Raw genomic sequence first — 13,755 nt, forward strand, 5'->3', positions numbered from 1 at the left:
AAGTCCAAAATAAGCCTTATGGGTATTATAAGGTAAAATCAAAATTAAAAGGTCAGCAGACTGGTTCCTTCTAGAGAATTTGTTCCTTGCCTCTTCCAATTTCTAGAGGATAAGGCTAGCAGCTGTATCACTCCAATCTCTTGCTTCTGTCCCCACATGTCCTGCTTCTACAGGCAGATATCCCTTTGGCTCCCTCTTATAAATAGGACACCTATGATTACATTTAGGGCCCACATGGATAATACAGAATAATCCTATTTCAATCTCTTTAATTTTATCACATTGTCAACTCCCTTTTATTATATACGGTAACATTCACAGGTGCCAGGGATTAGGGCCTGGATGTCATTGGGGACCATTTTTCAGCCTTCCACAGTCCATACTCTGGCCCCTAAAGATTCATATCCCTCCAATTTACAAAGTGCATTCACTCCATCCCAACATTCCCCAAACTCTCAACACATCACAGCATCAACTGAAGTACAAAATACCTTCTAAATATCATTATTCATAAAGCCCCACGTCTCATCATCTAAATCAGGTATGAGTGAGGATCTGGGTATGATACATCGTGAAGCAAAATTCCTACCTGTGGACCTTTGAAACTAGAAAATAAGTTATATTCTCTCAAAATACAGGCATAGAATACAAATTATGGACATTCTCATTCCAAAAGGGAGAAAATGGAAGGAAGGAGTCAACAGCCCTGTTTGGGGCTTTTAAAATCTAACTGGGCAAACTCCATTAGGTTTCAAAGCATGGTAGTAATCCTCTGTGGTTTTAGGCTCTGCCATCTGAGCCCAAGGCACCTCCCTTGAAGTCATACTTCCTTTTTCTTGAAGAGTAGCATTTGTTTAAAGCTTAGTAGTTTTATCAGCCTGCTTTCTGGCTATAGAGTTTGGGAAGTCCAATATCCTTCTTTAATCTTGTCCTCTCTCTGTCCCTTTCAATCCAATTTGGCATTGTTTCTGTATGTAGAACATTCTCAAAAACTTTGTATTACATATATATCATGGGGGTTCATGCCATTAGCCAAGAGGGTCCTCTCCCAAGATCTTTCCTGTATAATAATATCTCTAGTCTTAGATTCTGCTGATATGGTTGAGGGAATCCACGAGTCACAAGCCTATTCTCTTTAAAGAGCCCACTGTGTAAATGAATACACTGATCTTTTGATCTTTCTGAAGCACTAGCAAAAGGTTGTCCAGCCATACCCTTGACCTTTTTTCCAGAGCATGCTTTCCTAACAGTAAATCTCCTAATTTTATCATCTTTTCCAATCCGAGAATTTCATCAAGTCCTAGTTTCTTTTTGCTTAACTGCTCTTCCTTCAATTTATCTCTTTCCTCTTGCATTTTACTATAAGCAGCCAGAAAAAGCCAGGTCATGATTTCAACACTCTGCTAGAAAATCTCCTCAGCTAAATATCCAAGTTCATAATTTGTAGTTGTGTTTTCCACATACTAGGACACAATTCAGCTAACAATCTCCTGCTGTGACCATATGACAAGGATCCTTTTCCTCCAGTTTGCAAGAACATGTTCCTCATTTCTTTCTGAGCACTTACCATCAATGCCTTTAGCATCCCAACAGTTTAAGGCAATATAGACTTTTCTACCATGTGACTCAAAATTCTTCCAGCCTCTATCCATTACCTGATTCCAAAGCCACTTCCGCATTTTTATATATTTGTTACAGCATCACCCCATTTCTCAGTACCAAAATCTGTATTACTTTCCCATTCCTGCTGTTAACAAATTACCACAAACTTAGTGGCTTAAAACAACACATATTCTCTTACAGTTCTGGAGGTCAGAAGCCCAACATGAGTCTTACAAGAATAAAAACAAAACCAAGGTATTAACAGGGCTGATTTCTTCTGAAAGTTCCAGGAGAGAATCTGTTCCTTTTCAATTCTAACTACTAGAGGCTGTGGGCATTCCTTAAAAATCTTTGGCTCATAGCTGCATCACTCCAATCTCTTGTTCTGTTGTCACATGTCCTACCTTCTATACTATGAACTCCTTCTGCTTTCCTTGTATAAGGACACTTGTGATTATATTTAGGGTCCACCTGGAAAACCCAGGATAATCCTCCTCATCTCACGCTCCTTAAACTAATCATACCTGCAAAATCTCTTCTGCTATATAAGGTAATATTCACAGGTTCCAGGAATTAGGACTTAGATACCTTTGGGGGCCATTATTCAGTCTTCCAAAAGGGTAGTTTAGAAAATTTTGCAGATCCTTTCTTTGTTTTTTCAGTTAACAGCATAGTAATTTCTTTAATGTAAAATCTGTAACAAATTGTATAAATCTGTAATTTGTAGTAATTTGCTTAAATTACAAAGTTTCATAAATTAAATAAAAATTGCATACTAATTAAAATAAGTTTTAAATGGAATTTTAAAATTTTGTCAACCAATTCATTACATGACAAAGTATAAAAAGACCTAAAAACAAGTTCCCTGGCTATTACTTTACCTAAAATTAGCATGTATTCAAAACAGAAATATAGGTCTCAAGAAAGGGGAGAACATGTTAGTTAAGCATGCACTTGGAATGAAGATACAATATTGTTTGCTAACAGTTATGCCCTAGGTACCAGACTTCATAAACACATTTAAAATTATCAAGCCTGCTCAGGATATATTGGGTTAGAAACTTAGGTTCCAAAGACTCCAAATTCCTTTTCAGATCCAGTTGAATAAAGCAGTTACAAAACCAAGAAAAAATAAAAAGGAAAGAAATCAGCCTGTATTGAATAATGCTTTGATTATTATAATGATTATTAAGGCCAATTTCCTTACCTAGGCTGGAATAAATGTGGCTGAGAATACGGGCTGGTTGTACTCTGATAGGGTATACCTCAGCAATGGTCTCTACATCAATTCCCTTGTCCTTCAAAATGGCCTTGATTTCTTCTGTCTCAGCTAGAATGGAAACTAAGAAAGAAAGAAAGATGAGGTCAATAGAAACTTTTATTTTAATAGGAACCTAAAAATCTCTCAAGCCACATAATTTCTTCTGAAGGGAAGAGAAGAAAATGGGAGATCAATAGTTATTGAGGAACTTTTATGAAACACATACCATGATAGGTACATAACACTGTTATCTAAATGAAAAAGCTAAAAGGATCTCTTGACTAGAGAATTAGGTTCTGCTTTTTTGGCTAAGTACCTATGTGCTCCTAGAGATTGCCACACTCTCTTTATGTCTGAGATTCCATGTGTAAGAAGGAAAAAAAAATCCAATGTGAGGTGTGTTATAGCTTTGGTAATAGTTGCTTCTCCAAGGCTCTTTCTTATCCTTACCCTTAAGACCAGACAGATTTTGAGGGTAATAATAAGAACTACTATATAGCTAGAGAATGGTAGAAGACAAGGTAAACTCGGAATATAGAACTGGGGTACCAGAGATAAAATTGTGTGTGGTTCTTTTGGGAGTTGGGGGACAGGGATACCACTTCTCTAGATTCTGAGCCTGCCAAACCTGGACAGCTCCCTTTCAAAAAAATTTTTAACACTTTATTTATTTTTGAGAGACATAGAGAGACACAGCATGAACAGGGGAAAGGCAGAGAGAGAGGGAGACACAGAATCCGAAACAGGCTCCAGGCTCTGAGCTGTCAGCACAGAGCCTGATGCAGGACTCGAACTCACAAACTGCGGGGTTCATGACCTGAGCTGAAGTCGGACACTCAACCAACTGAGCCACCCAGGCGCCCCTCCCTTTTCTTCCTTTTATATTTATGTCTGTGAAGTGGTTATCATACTCACTAAGCAAGAGGCCAGGCCAGTTCCCTGACTCTTTTGTTTACTCTCCCTCTAGAGGACAGATACCTGGTTGAGGGCTAATAATCCAAGTGGGGCTTCAGCTAGTTTGACACTAAGCACCAGGGGCAAACAGGCACCTTCTTGTTCTTCCAGTGCTGGTAGATGTGTTGAATTGGATAATGGGAAAATGAAGGTACCATTTGGTTCATTCAAGTTGACTAGCATTTTCTATGTTGAGCATCGGGGGCAAAAACCTAGTTAACAGAGTGCCACTTTCTTTATCTTTGCCATTATATTTTGTGTGTATCTTTCTATCTTGGGGGCCTCATGGCATTGTGTTACTGTGGTCTGGGTCAGGAAATGCAGGATATGGTGATCATAGGGTTCCCTGGACATAACACAATCTTGATTACTTAGAACTAAAAACACAAAAATGACAAAGATTCTCCAGGGAAAATGTACAAAGGAAGAATGATAATGCAGCTAAGGAAAGTCCAGAAAAACACATGTGGTCATCCAATCATTTATTAACAAACATTTATTAAGCACCTAAGTGGATGAGATACTATGCTAGGCATTAGGGATAAAGAGATGGATAAATTAGTCTCTCTCTTGTTAGAGTGCGAGAGAGCCAAAGCATAAGAGACTGTTAAAAACTGAGAACAAACTGAGGGTTGATGGGGGGTGGGAGGGAGGAGAGGGTGGGTGATGGGTATTGAGGAGGGCACCTTTTGGGATGAGCACTGGGTGTTGTATGGAAACCAATTTGTCAATAAATTTCATATAAAAAAATTAGTCTCTCTCTTAAAGGAGCTTACAGTGTAATGGAATTACACATAAACTGATTATAAACTAAGCTGCTTGGTAAATAAAGATATGCACAAAACATTATAAGCCACCCAAATGCAACACCTATCATATCTGGGACTGGTAAGGAGTGGTTTCAGAAAACGCTTTCTGGAAGAGTTGATATCTAAGCTGAATTTGAAAGAATGAATGTTAGCCAGGAGAAAGAAAGGAATAGGAATGGGGAAATCCATTTTAGGTAGAAGGTACACAATGGTCATAAAACATGGAAATGAAAAAAGAATGTGTATGTGTTGGGGAGGGGGAAACTACATACACTTCAATGTTGCTGTAGCATAAAATACCTTGCATGGTGGTAAAAAAAAAAAAAAAGAATCTGGAAAGGCAGACAGAGGCTAGATTTTTATGGAGGGTATATGTGCCACTTTAAAGATTTTGTATTTTATCCTTGGGTAATGATTTCCAAACTTCATTCTACTAAGCTTCAGGGACCTGCAGAGGGCAATGCAATTGGTAGCAGGAGTAGAGAGGACTGAAAGAGAGGCAACTGAGCAACACTCTGGGGTACTAGGAATAGTTTCAACCCCAACAGTTGAGCTCTTTTTTTACTTTACGTTTTAGAAAAACATTTAGAAAATGCCACCAATGTGCTAGGCACTGCCAAATGCTAGGGGTACAGAGATAGGCATGATCCCTGGAGAAAATGACATTGACATTGAGTTCTGCTAGAAGGCTGAATGGAAATTAATCTGGCAAAGGTGAAGGTAAAAGTATGAGAAGTTGTTCCAGACAGAAGAAAAAGCAGAAACAAAGGCTCAAAGGCAGCACAGAACAAGGCAGATATAGGAATTATATAATGCTCTTACCGCAGGAGCATGAAGTGTGAAGGAGCCATGTAAAAAATGACAATGGAGACAGGGTCAGGCACCAGATCCTAAAGGACTTTATAAGCCATATGAAGGAGGTTGGCAACAGAAACCCTTGTAGAGTTGTAATCAGGAAAATAATATGTCCATATCTGTACCTTAAAAAGCATATTAATGTTGATGATTAAAGAATAAGCTGATAGACTGTAGTGGGCCTAGACTGAAGACTTAAAAATCCATTGCAGTAATGCAAGTGAGAGATGTTGATTACCTAGATTAGGATCATGACATCAGCACTGAAGAGGACTAGATGGGTTTCAGAGTCATTTAGAAGGTAAAGAAATCAGGATTTGTTAAGTGATTGAATATAGGAGGTGTGAGAGGGGGAGATATTGAGAATGATTCCCCAGGAATTTATATGTGGAACTGAGAATGGTGTGTGCCTTTAATGACACAGGCATATAGGGAGAAAAGCAGGCATGGGTGATATAGTAGTAGGAGGGTGCAGCTGAATAATTTTAGACATGTCAGGTTTTTCTTTTTTTTTAATTTTTTAATGTTCATTTATTTTTGAGAGAGAGACACACACAGAGTGTGAGTGGGAGAGGGACAGAGAGAGACAGGGAGACATAGAATCTGAAGAAGGCTCCAGGTTCTGAGCTGGCATGATGTGGGGCTTGAACTCACGAGCTGTGAGATCATGACCTGAGCTGAAGTTGGATGCTTAACTGACTGAGCCACCCAGACACCCCAAGACATGTCGAGTTTTTCTAAGTTTATTTATTTATTTTGAGAGAGAGAGAGAGAGAGAGAGAGAGAGAGAGAGCAAGCATGAGCAGGGGAGGGGCAGGGAGAGAATTCCAAGCAGGCTCCATGCTCAGCCCCAATGCGGGGCTCGACCTCATGACTGTGAGATCATGACCTGAGCTAATTTAAAGAATTGGATTCTTGGGGCGCCTGGGTGGCGCAGTCGGTTAAGCGTCCGACTTCAGCCAGGTCACGATCTCGCGGTCCGTGAGTTCGAGCCCCGCGTCAGGCTCTGGGCTGATGGCTTGGAGCCTGGAGCCTGTTTCCGATTCTGTGTCTCCCTCTCTCTCTGCCCCTCCACCGTTCATGGTCTGTCTCTCTCTGTCCCCCCAAAAATAAATAAACGTTGAAAAAAAAATTAAAAAAAAAAAAGAATTGGATTCTTAACTGACTGAGCCACTAGACATGTACCTGTAGACATGCTGAGTTTGAAGTGAATGTGAGACATCCAAGTGGGGCTGTCTTAAAGGACAGCAATAAAGATTCAGGAGTCATTAGCATACAAAGAGATGAGATGGGTCAAGGAGAATACTTAGAGAAAAAGATAAGAGAACCCAGAATACAACCTTGAGAAAGTTCAACATATAAGAAATGGGCAGATAAAAAAGCCTGGGGTGGGAATGAGGAGTTCTTGTCTCAAGGCTTGAATTTTCTCTATGATATAGGAAGTGAAGTCATCTTCTGAGAGGGAAGAAGTGAGGAGGTAGGGAAAGGGAGAAGGTCTGGAATAGGAGCCTGACAGACCAGAACAAATATTCTGAGTAAGAAGGTCTATGGATATAAGTCCTAGGAATACCAACAATTAAGGGTCAAAGAGAAGAGGAAGCCCAGAATGAGGCAGAAAAATGCAAAATTCAGGTTGAAGAAGATCCAAGAGATGGTATCACAGAAGGCATGTGAGTTAAGAGTTTCTGGAAAGATAAACAACAAATGAAACAGAAAGATCTACTATGGTGTGCAATGAAAAATATCTACTGAGTTTTTCAATAAATTAAGCAAAAGCATTTTCAGAGGAGTAATAAGCCACACTGGAAAGGACTGCAGAATGCATGGAATATAAAGAAGCAGAAATTCGGATGAGAAAGGAAAGATAGGATTACTAGAGGGTGACAGGTATGTAAATGAACTAAAAAATAGAGCCAAAAGAGAGGAAGAGTTTGAAGATTAGAGGAAAGAGTAGGTTTCTAGGAAGGCTGGGGATGAGGATAGGATCAAGCATTAGAAGGAGGAGTTGGTCTTAAAGAGGAGAAGAAACACCTTTTTTGAGACTGGAGAAAAGGGGACAAGGATAAGTGAAGATACAAGTAAGATTGTGGTGGAGGGTTGGGAAACAGACAGTGATCATAATATTAGCATTAGCTAGATTAAGATATCTAACCTTGGTAGCAGGCCAAGAAAAAGGACAAAAACAAGGGATGGGCTTGAAAACAGAAGGTTTCGAACAGTGGTTGAAAAGAATGAAAATGCTGAGTAACAGTAAGAACAAGGACTAACAGGAGGCACTGTGGGCCTAGCTGGGTTGGATTCTTCAGAATTACAGTGCTACCATCTGCTGATTTGTGTGATTTCTTTCCAGCAGAATTTAGTAGACCAGGTATAGGATCAGAAAATGCAGAATGGAAGAGGCTGAGAAGATGACAGACTAGGGGGACCTAAAGATTGTCTCATCCCACAGATACAACTAGATAACACTCACATCAGTGTAAATAACCCAGAAAACAATTTGAAAACTGGCAGAACAAACTCTACAACTTAAGGTAGAGAAGAGACCAAATGAAGAAGGTAGAAAGGGCAAAGATGCCATTTGGGAGCAAAATGGACTGTGGCCATCTGTAGCAGGGAGGGAGCCGGTGGCACAGAGAAGAGCAAAAAACAGACTATTACACCGAGGAGCCCAAATGGGGAGGAAAAATCCCCATAACACTTGGCTTTGAAAGCAAGAGGGGATGAGTTTTGTGAATTCCTACAACCAGCAGGACTTAAAGCTTGGAATTTTAAAAATTAGCAGTTTCAGCTCTGGGAGAACCCAGAGGGCATTAGGAAGTGGAATCCCTGCCCTTTAAGAGACCACGACAAACAACCAGCAGGATACAGTGTGGAAGCAGCAGTGGGGACACTGCTGGGGACACACTGGGGACAAATGAAAGGGAGAGTTATTTACTCATCTCAGAGCATGTCCCTGAGTGATCACAGTGAGACCCTTCCAGGAATAAAGGAGCTGGAAGGTACCATTTCTGTCCCTCATCACTCAGCATAAATACATGGCCACTGGCAGGAACCAGCAGTGTTGAAACTTGCTACTTAACTTGCTTACACCAAATCCTGCCATTCCCACATTTGGGTGGATCTGCCCTTCCCAGTCATGCTTGCCTCAGTCATGGCGTTGCAGGTCCCCTCCCCCAGAACACAGGTGGAAACCCCACCAACACCTTATCTCCCAATCCACATGTTCTGTGGGACTAAAGTTCCAGTGCCAGTGTCAGGTCTCATTTTGCACGCTGACAGGTACATACCTTGTTAAAATATGCTCCACCCAGCCAGGGACCAAACACTGACAACAACAGGCAAAGAGAGTACCTGCAGACAACTTGACTAAAGGAAAAAGAGGCCAGGACTCAAGAGTAGGGCATACACAGCCCACATAAGAAATCCTTCCTGAAGTTCCAGGTCCTGGGGAATGGGACACCACACAGCAAGACACTATGGGACCTCTTCTTCATAAGGCTATTATCATTAGGAACAACAGAAGTAAGTGACTTTCCTCTCACAGAAAAGACACAGAGACTTAGACAAAATGAGGAGACAGAGGAATATGTTACAAAAGAAATAAAAGGACCAAATCACAGCAAGAGACTTAAGTAAAACAAATGTAAGTAGAATTCCTGATAGAGAATTTGAAGTAATGGTCTTTTAAAGATACTTGTTGAATTTGAGAAAAGAGTGGAAGCCATCAGGGAGACCTTTAACAAAGATATAAAAAAAGAACCAATCAAAGATGAAGAAGACAATAACTGAAATTAAAAATACACTTGATGGGGGGCGCCTGGGTGGCTCAGTCGGTTAAGCGTCCAACTTCAGCTCAGGTCACAATCTCGCGGTCCATGAGTTCGAGCCCTGCGTCGGGCTCTGGGCTGATGGCTCAGAGCCTGGAGCCTGCTTCCGATTCTGTGTCTCCCTCTTTCTCTGCCCCTCCCCCGTTCATGCTCTGTCTCTCTCTGTCTCAAAAATAAATAAACGTTAAAAAAAATTAAAAAAAATACACTTGATGGAATAAATAGGAGGCTAGAGGAAGTAGAAAAACAAATTACTGACCTGAAAGAGTAATGGAAAATAATTAAGCTGAAAAAATGAGAGGAAAAAAATATTATGCAAACTGAGAATAGCCTTAGGGAACCCAGGGACTCCATCAAGGTAATAACATTCACATTATAGAGATCCCAGAAGAAGAAGAGAGAGAATAGAAGATAGAAAATTTATTTGAAGAAATAATAGCTGAAAATTTCCCTAATATGGAGAAGGAAACATATCCACATCCAGGAGGCAAAGAAATCCCCATAAAAAATCAACCCTAGGAGGTCCACACTCAGTAAGTAGTGTGGCATAGTAATTAAAGTGGCAAAATTAGTGATGAATAATTTTAAAAGCAGCACGAGAGAAGACAATTATATGCGAGGGAAACTCCATAAGGCTATCAGTAGATTTTTCAGCAGATCTTTGCAGACCAGAAGGGAGTGGCATGATATATTCAAAATGCTAAAAGGGAAAAATCTTCAGCCAAGAATACTCTATCAAGCAAGTCTGTCAATCAGAATAGAAGGAGAGATAAAGAGTTCCTCAGATAAAAACTAAAGGAGTTCATGACCACTAAACCAGCTCTACAAGAAAGTAGTGGAAAGACCATAAGTAAGAGTATGAAAAGTAGTAAGATAATTATTTTACTTACAAAAGCAGTAAAAATAAGTATTTCTGTAAAACTCAGTCAACAGATTCATAAAATAAAAGGATGTAGACTATGACACCATGTACCTAAAGTGATGGGGGGTGGTTAATAAAGAATGGGTTTCAAGGAAATAGTGGCTATAAGTGACACACTGTACCAAATGGATTTAACAGATATTTTCAGAAAATTTCATCCCCAAACAGGAGAATACACATTCTTCTCAAGTGCACATGGAACATTCTCCATTATAGATCACAATTAGGCCACAAGTCTCAACAAATTTAAAAAGGTCAAAGTCATACCTTGCATCTTTTCTGACCACAATGCTATGAAACTAGAAATAAACCACAAGAAAAAAATCTGGAAAGACCATAAATACTTGGAGGTTAAACAATATAAACAATGAATGGGTTCACCAGAAAATAAAAGAATAAATAAAAAAGTACATAAAACAAATGAAATGAAAACACAATGGTCCAAAATTTTTGGGATGCTGCAAAAGTGGTTCTAAGAGGGAAATTTACAGCAATACAAGCCTATCTCAGGAAGTAAGAAAAATCTCAAATAAAAACCTAACTTTATACTTAAAGAAGGTAGAAAAAGAAGGAAAAACAAAACCCAAAACCAGCAGAAGGAATGAAATAATAAATAAATAATAAAGATTAGAGCAGAAATAAATGATATAGAAACTAAAAAAAACCAATGGTACAGATCAATGAAACCAAGAGGTGGTTCTTTGCAAAGATCAACAAAATTGATAAACCTCTAACCAGAATTAATACCTATTCTTCTCAAATTATTCCAAAACTTAGAAGAGGAAGAAAACTTCCAAATTCATTCTATAAGGCCAGTTATCACCATGATACCAAAACCAGATGAAAATACCACAAAAAAAGAGAACTACAGGCCAATCTCTCAAAAATATACATGCAAAAATCTTCAACAAAATACTATCAAACTAAATACAACAGTACATTAAAAAAAAAAACATTCACCATGATCAACTGGGATTTATTCCTGGGATGCAATGGTAGTTCAGTATTTGCAAATCAATCAGTGTGATACATCACATCAATAAGAGAAAGGATAAGAACCATATGACCATTTCAACAGATGCAGAAAAAGCATCTGACAAAGTACAACATCCGTTCATAAAACCCTCGACACAGTAGGTTTAGAGGGAACATTACCTGAACATAATAAAGGCCTTATATGAAAGACTCACAGCTAACATCATCCTTCATGTGGAAAAACTCAGAGATTTCCTTCTAAGGTCAGGAAAAAGACAAGGATATCTACTCTCCTCACTTTTATTCAACATAGTGCTGGAAGTCCTAGCCACAGCAAACAGACAACAAAGAGAAAAAGCATTAAAATTGGTAAGGAAGAAGTAAAATTTGCAAGAAGTAAAAGAAGCAAATTTGCTATTTGCAGATGACATAATAATTTATATATATATATAAAAAGACTCCCCCAAAATATCAGGAACAAGACAAAGATGTCCACTCCCACTACTTTTATTTAACACAGTACTGAAGTCCTAGCCATAGCAATCATTTTTTTTCACTATCAAACAATATAGACTTTATTTTTTTCCTCCAAGATTTTATTTAAATTCAAGTTAGTTAACATATAATGTGGTATTGGTTTCAGGAGTAGAATTTAGTGATTCATCACTTACATATAATACCCAGTGCTCATCACAACAAGCACCCTCCTTAATACCCACTACCCATTTTAGCCCATTCCACCACCCTCAGTTTGTTCTCTATAGTTAAGAGTCTCTTATGGTTTGCCTCCCTCTCTGTTTTTATCTTATTTTATTTTTCCTTCCCTTCGCCTATGTTCACCTGTTTTGTTTCTTGAATTCCACACATGAGTGAAATCGCTTAATATAATACACTTTAGTTCCATCTACATTGTTGCAAATGGCAAGGTTTCATTAAGTTTAATGCCTGAGTAATGTTCCACTGTATATATGCCACGTCTTCTTTATCCATTCAGCAGTTGATGGACAGGTGCTTAGTCATAGCAATCAGACAACAAAAAGAAATAAAAGGCATCCAAATTGATAAGAAAGAAATATAATTTTTACTATTTGCAGATGACATGATACTCTATATAGAAAACCCTAAAAATTCCACCAAAAAACTACTAGAAATGATAAATGAATTCAGTCAATTTGCAGGACACAAAAATCAATGTACAGAAATCTGTTGCATTCCTATACACTAATAATGAAGCTACAGAAAGAGAAATTAAGAAAACAGTCCCTTTTACAATTGCACCGAAACCAATAAAATATCCAGAAACAAACTTAACCAAAGAGGTGAAAGACCTGTACTCTGAAAACTATAAAACACTAATGAAAGAAATACAAGACAATGCAAAGAAATGGAAAGACCTTCCATGCTCGTGGGTTAGAAGAACAAATATTGTTAAAATGTCTATCCAAAACAATCTACAGATTTAATGCAATTCCTATCAAAATACCAATGACATTTTTTCACAGAACGAGAATAAGCAATCCTAAAAAGTGTATGGAACCACAAAAGACCCAAAATAGGCAAATCAAAAAGGGAAAAGGAAAACAAAATGGGAGGTATCACAATTCCAGACTCCAAGTGATATTACAAAGTTGTAGCAATCAAAACAGTATGGTACTGACATAAAAATAGACATACAGGTCAAGAAAACAGAACAGAAAACTCAGAAATAAACTCAATTATATGGTCAATCAATCTTTAAGGAAGGAGGAAAGAAAATCCAATGGGTAAAAAACAGTCTCTTCAATAAATGGTGCTGGGAAAGGTGGATAACTACATGCAAAAAATTAAACTGGATCACTTTCTTACACTATACACAAAAAATAAACTCAAAATGCATTAAAGACCTAAATGTGAGACTTGAAAACATAAAAATCCTAGTAGAGAGTATAGGCAATAATTTCTCTGACACTGGCCATAGGAACTTTACTCTAGATATGTCTCCCAAGGCAAGGGAAATAAAAGCAAAAATTTCCCTGTTGGGACTACATCAAAATAAAAAGCATTTGCATGGCAAAGGAAATATCAATAAAACTAAAAGGAAACCCACTCAATGGGAGAAGATATTTGCAAATGACATATCTGATAAAGGATTAGTATCAAAAATATATAAAGAACTGATACAATTCAACACCCCAAAAACAAATAAGCCAATTAAAAAAATGGGCAGAACACATGAACAGACATTTCTCCAAAGAAGATATACAGATGGCCAACAGACACATGACAAGATGCTCAACATCATTCATCATCAGGGAAATCCAAATCAAAATTACAATTATCTATCACCTCACACCTACTGAATGGCTAAAATCAAAAACTTAAGAAACAAGTGTTGTTGAGGATGTGAAGAAAAAGCAACCATCTTTCACTGTTGGTGGGAATGCAAACTGGTGCACCACTGTGTGAAACAGTATGGAGGTTCCTCAAAAAGTTAAAAATAAGACTACCCTTTGACCCAGCAATTGCACTACTAGGTATTTGCTGAAAGGATACAAAAATATTGGTTTGAAG

The 13,755-nt window shown here is 38.3% G+C and overlaps 1 protein-coding gene across 6 annotated transcripts in view; it reads right to left on the minus strand.

The window, feature by feature from the left end:
• Window positions 1–13,755, minus strand: part of PHKA1 (phosphorylase kinase regulatory subunit alpha 1) — a 178,136-nt gene that overhangs the window by 103,251 nt on the left and 61,130 nt on the right. For all 6 annotated transcript variants that reach the window (XM_045050992.1, XM_045050991.1, XM_045050990.1 and 3 more), the window contains exon 14: window positions 2,810–2,944. In XM_045050992.1, the coding sequence (XP_044906927.1) occupies window positions 2,810–2,944 (135 nt within the window). The remainder of the gene's footprint in view (window positions 1–2,809; window positions 2,945–13,755) is intronic.

The sequence above is a fragment of the Felis catus genome, chromosome X (genome assembly GCF_018350175.1).
Source record: "Felis catus isolate Fca126 chromosome X, F.catus_Fca126_mat1.0, whole genome shotgun sequence".
NCBI lineage: Eukaryota > Metazoa > Chordata > Mammalia > Carnivora > Felidae > Felis > Felis catus.